The 8,810-nt window shown below is 33.5% G+C and overlaps 1 protein-coding gene across 2 annotated transcripts in view; it reads left to right on the forward strand.

The window, feature by feature from the left end:
* Positions 1-7,557, forward strand: part of LOC108710259 (chemokine-like protein TAFA-2) — a 147,085-nt gene extending 139,528 nt beyond the window's left edge. For both annotated transcript variants that reach the window (XM_041586379.1, XM_041586380.1), the window contains exons 5-6: positions 868-992; positions 6,326-7,557. In XM_041586379.1, coding sequence (XP_041442313.1) covers positions 868-992; positions 6,326-6,337 — 137 coding nt within the window. In that variant the 3' untranslated portion in view covers positions 6,338-7,557. The remainder of the gene's footprint in view (positions 1-867; positions 993-6,325) is intronic.
* The last annotated feature ends 1,253 nt before the right edge of the window (positions 7,558-8,810 follow it).

Here is an 8,810-nt window from a genome sequence, read left to right on the forward strand (position 1 = left end):
TCCTACACAGCGCTACCGTAAATGTTATATTTTAAATGTTGAAATTACAAAATTTCTTTGTTTACACATATATATATATATATATATATATATATATATATATATGTTTATATATATGTTTATTTATTTGTTTTTACTACTAACCTCTTTCAGAACTATTGCACAAAGGTTTGTGATTAAAACACCTATGAGTTTCCAACGGAATTATTCCCTATGATCTCCATGGAAAATGTTGGAGGTCTTCTAAAATTGATAATCACTTGTGTAGGACAATTTGGAAATCAAATTTTAAATGGTTTTCATTTTAAAATTAGTATTTAGTATGCAGTGTGCAGCTGGATTTCTATTTTATGTATTTTTTGCATTATTTACCTTTTTTTTTAATTCATCTCCAACTAGGAAATAGTTGAAATATGCTGCTAGATTGTTATTTCCATTTTGTATAACCCATCAAGGCTGATTTATTTTTGTGAGAGTTTTTCTTTATACAGGTATGAGACCTTATTATCCAGAATGCTCAGGACCTGGGCATTCCGGATAAAGGATCTTTCTGTAATTTGGATCTTCATACCATAAGTCTACCACAAAATCATGTAAACATTAAATAAACCCAATGGGCTGGTTTTGTTTCCAATAAGGATTGTGTATATCCTAGTTTGGATTAAGTACAATGTATTGTTTTGTTATGAAAAAGGAAAATATTTAAAAAAATTTGGATTATTTGGATAAAATGGAGTCTATGTGAGATGGCCATTCCGTAATTCAGAGCTTTCTGGATAATTGGTTTCTGGATCCCATACCTGTATAATAACATCACATATCTGCCAAAACAATATTCATTAAGTTAATTATTTTATCACATTTTAGTATCAATTGTCGAGCAGAAATGGTGGTGCCATATGCAGCCGTGTCTTGAAGGTGAAGAATGCAAAGTCCTTCCAGATCAGAAAGGCTGGAGTTGTGCCTCAGGGAATAAAGTGAAAACAACAAAGGTACATTTATTGTAAATGTATTTGTTATATTCAATTATATTAATATATTTCTATATCACTCCTAACCTGCCCTTCACCACAGACAAAATCAAAAAATAAACCTGTGTTAGAGGGTGCCAGCTGTCATGCATGTAGCACTCTTATGCTTAAAGTAATCAGGGCTGTACAATTGTATAGGGAAACAATGGGATTTTTGGTCTAATGGCACTCTGCAGCTAAGTGGCCCCTTAATGTGTATATGGTGAAACTCTTAATGAAGAAAACTATACCTAAATAGTATAACCTTTCTTTTTTTTGAGAGAATGTTTTCATGTACGATAAAACTTTCTATATTGGGAAACTCCAAATATGTTAAAATCCACACTCCAATAAAAATCAGTACTGTATGACAATGGGGGCATAGTGGTGCAGCACAAATAAAGCATCCTTTCCTTGTATTAGTTGTGCCTATATTTAGTTTACCCATTTTACGATATATTTTGTTGGTTGTAAACATCATTGTTGCCTTTCTGTTTTTGAAGTTCTAGGTTCAGTGGTGAACTTATACATTTTCTTCATGTCATGTTTCCTATTGATGTTTTCATTTCTCCCATACTCTCCCACTACAAAAATATATGCTCAGTTTAATCTGCTGAACTGGGTTGTGTAGGGGAATAACATTTTGAATGTCACTGATTCCAAGACTGATGTGAATAATGTACAGTTTCTATGTATTATGTTGGTGCCAAATGAATCCAAGTAATTAATAATCGTGTGTCAAGGAGTGCAGTGCCAATTAATTTGCTGTACTGTATACGATTGTGGGCCTGTAAACTGGATCTCAGAGCACTTAGAAACGTGTATCAATGACCACTTGTCCCTATAGCCAATACACGTGCATATGTTGGTGTTATGAGCATTATCTTGAGCAGTGGAAGCAGCTAATAATTATGAGACGTGTGGGAAAGTAAAGTACTAGATGTATCTGCACCTCTTTACCTCAGATGTCAGGGTTCTTCTTAATCCATCCTCTAGAAATGAATGAATCTTTTCAAAAGCTTTTTTCTACAGTATATTTGTTGGCATCCATTATTTTGTGTACTTCCTTGAATCCATTAAAGTTTGTATTAAAAGATTTTGGTATTCCTGAAGTGTAAGCCAATCCTGTACTGAGTTAAGGAAACTTTATTTATAGAGAAACATAAATATTGTATAATATTTTTAATTTGTTAGTTTTTTGCAATTGGTTTGCGGACCATGAGGTTTAATGGCATATAGCTTTTTTAATACTGGGTATATATATATGTATGTACTGTATGTATGTATCAGTGCACTCACAATTAGAGATTGTGAAGTTGATGGAGCCTACCCAATAAGCAAAGTGAGTCTATGGGGAGCAATGAAATAACACTCTTCAAATTCACTGTTCACAGCTGAGGTTTGTTACATGAGTCCTTTAATATAACTGAATAAACAATGCCTCTGTTGCAAATCAACATATTAAAATATATTGAGTACATATTAATATAAATTTAAAAAGGTAAATACATTTTAAAAAAAACTCTAGCTGTTTAGGTAAATAAACTACAGTGTGTAATTTAAATCAATGACAAAAAAAACCTGTTAATCCAGCATGAAATGATAGATAGATGATAGATAGATATGAGTTGCTTATAACAAATAATTTCTTGAAGATGATAAAAAAACATAAAGCAATCTGGTTGTGAAACAGGAAAAACACTCTCAGGACGGAATGTTCTGAAGCTCCTTTGAACAATCCTCAGAGATCTGTTTCAACAGGTAAAATGAGCCACATTATACCCAAACCTCTAACTGTTGGGAATACTCAAATTCCCAGCCATATTGACTTTTAAAAGCATCATCATTTCAACAGCATGGCTGTCACGAGATAAAGTGCCCCTGGAGTTCTCTGATTGCACCCTAGTGAATGGTATTTCCACAGAGCCTGGTAGAAATATTTTCTGCCTTCTGTTATCAGATGATGTACAGGAGATATAAAGGGAAAAAAATGCAAAGATAAAACTATTCAATCAATTTTATTGTTAAACGGTAGTTGTAGATTTGTTGTAGATTTCAGAATATTTAATTATCATGCTAATTTGAATTTAACTAAGCCTTTTTTAAACTTGTAATGATAATATTACAGGAAATCCTAACAGCTTGTTATCACATTGTAAAGATATACATGTATTTGTGGCGCAAACAGTAAATAATTAATTAAAACGTTTATGGATTTTATATTTATTTAAGGTTCAAGTCAAGGTAACCGATTTAGATTGCATTTGGATCAAATTTGTCATGGATGTAAATGTGTGTTGATTATTTTTTCCCATTGACTAGCAATGCACTCTTCATTAGAAGTCCTAAAATTATTTAGGGGGTTATTTATCAAAATCTGATAATTTTATTTAAAAATGTCAGAGCAAACTAGAATCCACGATTTGACCTTTTTTATTATTAAAAAAAGCACAATTTAATCTGATCAGGAAAAAACTTGAATAAAACAAATCTGAATCGTATGATTTGTTTGAATTTTTTCCCCCAAATAGCTTAATTTTTTTGTGAATTTTTCCCGAAAAGTCAGAATTTTTCAAATTTTTGCCCTAGAAGCCAGAAAAAGTTGGATTTTTGGCTAATTCCAGTGCTGACCACAGAAACTTCTAAATAGGATACAGACCTCTCCTTTTGACTTATATACAACATTGGCAGGTCTACGAAGGAGGATTTTCAGATTCTGACTTTTTCCATCCTCGGGGTATAATAAATCTCCAAAAAAAAATTCCACTGAAAATTCACATTTTAGAGTTTTTTGCATTTGGATTTTGCTAAATAACCTCCTAAGTGTTAGATAACAATAAAAATAATTACTTACACTCAGTCAAGGCAACACATTAGAGCTTTGGCAAACAGATGTTAACGTTTACTTACAATGGGCAACAGTTATTCACAAGTGTACTTTCATTATAAAACCTGTAGCAAGCAGACCAAACCTAATTTGCTTATTTTTACGATGATTACAGACAGCTCTATATTCTTGTTAATTAAGTCTGGCTTTGTGTGTATACTATTCAAGTGATTGCCACTCCATCATCCAGTTATTGGTCCCATGGATCCCTTGCGGCTGCCCTGGGCTGTGCACATGCGCAGTAGATTAAAATTTAAAATTTAGACACTAAAATTGTGGATTTATTGCACTACTGTGCACGTACACAACCCAGGTCTCCATCAAGGATCCAGAGGACAGGAAACCATCTGGTAGAACAATACTAGCAAGGAACAGTGAGTTCTCCAGCACAGAGGGAGGGCTCTGTTCATAGACATCACTTTCAATACTGATAGCACTGTTCATCTTTGCTCGCAACTTAAATTTTCTTTTCAACTGAGACCGTCAGTCACATACCTTTCATTTGCACCTTGATTATTTATTTTATTTGCTTATATACACCAAAAAAATAACCACTATATTTTCTGCTGTGAGATGAATATGTCAAGGCAATGATAATTAAAAATGATTCATTTAGCTACAACATTATTCTATCCCTTATCTTACACCTCTAGATTAAAACAAAGCAAGGCTTGTTTTGTTTCTACTCGATGGATGACATAAGTGCTCTGCAATTATCTAATTGTGTAATAAGCGTTAAGTCTCTTGAGAGCGATGATTCAGTGGGGGAAATTTCTCATGCTTGAAAGCAAGGAAGAGAGGAAAGGAAATCAGTGACTGTTCACATTTATAGATTTCCATGATATTTATGTGCACTGTCTTAATGTTGTTTTGGCACAGCCTTGACAATGACATTATTACTGTACTTTTAAGATGTTAGGAGCAGAAAATACATTTACCCGTGTTTCTTTCCTGCTTTGTATGTGTATAATGTGCTTGAATGATATATGAAAGTATGTATATACATTATGGGGCACATTTCTAATGCTGTGTAAGAAACAGTGGGATAATACGCCACACATCCCCAAACGTTTTTTCTTAGAGTGATTTCTGCCGGAAGCAATGTAAAAAAGCGGTTGCAAATCTGGCGTTTGCGTGGCATAAAATTACACATACCTTGATAAAGTCACATAAATTTATTTTACAAAGCTTTTTACATAGTTTTTTTAGGGAATTTAATTTTACACAGCATAATAAAGATGCCTCTATATGTATGTGTAAGTGCATGCATTATATTAGTGAGTGCTGTATACTGTATATACAGGTTTCAAACAGGTATGTTTCCAACCGATTCCAACAAAAATCTCTACTGAAGAGAATTTGGCTTAAGGTGGTTAATTCCCTAGGGATCCAGTTTCACAGTTTGTGAACATATTGTCTAATGTTGTTATTGATTATAGGTTGGAACCTGTGAATATAGCTTTCATATGTTGGTACAGTTTTTAGCATGCATGGGAGGTTCAAGACAAGATAAAGACAACTGGAATTCTTTTGGTTGACAACATAATAAGAATAATTTGAGTTTTTATGCTATGCTGTGGGCATTTTCAGTATATTTATCAAAGAGATCCACTAGCATGAAATACCTCCTCTCTCCATTCATTTCTATGGGATTTTTTAAGGTGTATTTATCAAATGGTAAACTTTTATCCCTTGATAAATACACCTTTAAAAATCCCATAGAAATTAATGGAGAGAGGCATATTTCACTCTAGTGGACTGTGGTGATCTCTAACCTCACTCTTTGATAAATATACCCCTAGTGTTTTAGTAGTCCGGGTCCTTTAATAAATGTATCCTGAGTGAAATGACAAGTATATTTTATATCAACGTGGAGGCCTATTTAGGTTGTATTTTAGGTTTTTGAAACTACGACTAAACTCACTTTCACTAAAACCACGAAAACTGCGACTTTTTCATATTGTCGTACAAAAGCAAGTGCCAAAAATACCTGAAAACCTCTAAAACCGCAAGACAAAGACAAATCTTCCAGTTGTGAAAGGGACATCTGCCATTGACTTCTAAATGATTTCAACAGGTTTTAGCTGGAGGCTTTTTTGCATAATAAATGCATAAAAGGTTACGCTTTTTTTTCTGTAACATTTTCAAATTTTTAGTGTCATAAAGCACAACCAAAAAAAGTTGTAGCTTAATTACTGTGATGTCAACTGTGATATACTGTACTTAGTATGGACAATATGATAAGGATATTTGTGCTTTGCATAAAGCACATATTCATTATACTATTCTAGATCGATGCAAAAGCAGCCAGAATATATTTTCCACAGAGGTCTTAGACATTGACTATATTGGTAATGGTAATAAATACAAGAGTATTTTCAAATGTATAAATAGACTCATAAAAATGTACTTATTTTTCTTTTATTAGGTAACACGGTAGCTATTGACAAGCGAGAATCCTGGACTGAGATTGGACAGCAATGAAAGATTTTAAAAAAAACATTCTGGAATGCTTGAATTCAATTTCAAAATGCAGATTTTTTTCAGAATGACTTCTCAAGGGATCAGGTTTTGATACAACAATGAAAGCACAATTGCCACCAAATAATTTCCCATGTTGAATACTGTGCACCCAGGACTGCTCTAGTCATCTGAGCAAAATAAGCAGAGGAAATGTGTTTATAATTCAAAGAAAGCAAAGTTGAAATAGAAGACGCCTTCATCTGGATACTTTTTTTTTCTTCAGTACTAATGCAGCTGCCTATACATCAATTGTACTATTTTGTAGAAGATTTCCTCCAGCATGACTGAGTAAACCAATTTGTTTGTTGCTTAACTGAGTTATGTAAGACTTTGTGTTCATTATGAGTATAAATATATCTAGGTATAATGACATTCATTTGCAGTAGGGAATCGGTTCTTCTGTCAGCTGGGGGATTGTGATCTGAATACAGAATTTGTATTTCCTTTGCATCAAATTACCCAATTATATGGAAAGGTTTCATTTTTTAAAATCTATTTTAGATGCATTTTCTTCACTTTTGATAGATGTTACATGGTCCAAGCCTTTAACAAGATTGAAAATCATTGGTTTTGGATATAGGTTGGTTTCCTGCAGCCATTTAAAACAGGAAAATATGGATTGTGGTTTTAGAAAATGTTTTTTTCATAAGAGCATTCCATATGCTCAATGACAGCTTCAAATGTCTGTTTAAAGTAAAAGGAGTTTCCAAATAAGAAACTCAGACTTCAATCAACAATATTATATTGACAAATGTGTTATCCAGTATATCTATGTTTTATGCTTTAGCTGATCGATTTTGGCTGTACTGCAGTATAACTAGATGTTTCAACTTTTTAGAACATAATACTATTAGTTGCTTACAGATGCAGGTAGCGTTACACAATGAAGCTGGATCATTAACCTTGACCTATGTGATGGATTTTATATTGCTTTGTACTTGTCAGTGGCTAGTACATTTACTGTGTCAAAGAATGTGCATCCCTTTGTGAAGCTCATGGCCATGCTAACTTCAAGCAAAAGGAATTAGGATTACAAATCAATTGTTATATTTAAGAACCTCAACAGAATAATGTAATAAAAATGAACATACATTTTTTTAAACTAAACCCAAAAAATGAATATGGCTAGAATGCCTTTTTTATATATTGAACTTATTGAACCAGCCTAAAAGTTCAGCATTTCTATAGTAGTAATGATCCAGGCCTTCAAATTTGTCACAGCAGTTTCTCATCTTGGATTATGTTAGGAGTGTCTGTGACACGCACATGCTCGGTGGGCTCTGAGCAGCTGTTGAGAAGCTAAGCTTAGGAGTTGTCGCAAATAATCAAGCAGAAAATGAGTTTTGTCTGTCACATAAGCTGATGCTACAGGGCTGATTAGTAAATTCTGATGCTAACTGTGCTGGTTTCTTTGCTGCCATGTACCAGCAATCTGAATAATTTACCAGCCCTATATTGTGACATGTATATTGTATATAGTCAGTAGAATGTGTTTCTGTCCCTAAACTCAGTAACTGACAGTAAACAGAGCATGTTAAGTAAATCAGCAGAAAAGAAAATGGAGAGCTACTGTTGCATCTGTGGAGACACAGATCTTCCCTTCTAAAGGGCTTGGGCTGGTATAGAAACCCAAAACATAATGGATAACATTTCTGCCCTTCTGTTTTAGTTAGGCTTTAGTTCTTTAAAACCCCCTTTAAATGTCTGTTTATCCCATCTCAATTGTAAACCCCACAGGGATAAAGATACTTGAAATATACCTAAAATATAAGGCAAATATAACACTAATTACACGTTCATAACGAACACTAGTTCAGGGTGGTTATGAGCAAATCTTTCCCATGGGAAAAATATTTGCAAAGTGCATTGAAGTCATTGGACTTTTTCGACACACCTTTTTTATGGTGAAATTATTTTAACAATGACTTTTTCTGTGCAAAATACATTGAATTGCAGGTTTTTGTGCAGAACTCAAATCCAATACCTGGTGAAAAATGTTGCTCATCACTAGTTCTGGGGAGAGTGGGGTGACATTTTTTGGTCAATTTCTATGTTGGCACTGTTGCCAGATTTTGCATAAGACATTAAATAGCAATGTATCCAGTTCACCACTCACTCCCCAATTATATGACATCTTTTCATAGTGTATTATAGAGTTATATCTCATTTCAATCTGCATACTATAAAAAATACATTATTTTTGCATGATTTCAGATGGATATATAAAGCACATTGCCCTACAAAGCCTTGATCAGTTTTACTGCTAAAACAGTGGTTGACTTTCTACATGACTTTATTTAAAGGAGAACTCTTCCCAACCAAAATTTGATAAAGAGGCCCACATAACACAGAAACCCCTAATATACCAATCACAGATACCTGTTTCTTGA

The sequence above is a fragment of the Xenopus laevis genome, chromosome 3L (genome assembly GCF_017654675.1).
Source record: "Xenopus laevis strain J_2021 chromosome 3L, Xenopus_laevis_v10.1, whole genome shotgun sequence".
NCBI lineage: Eukaryota > Metazoa > Chordata > Amphibia > Anura > Pipidae > Xenopus > Xenopus laevis.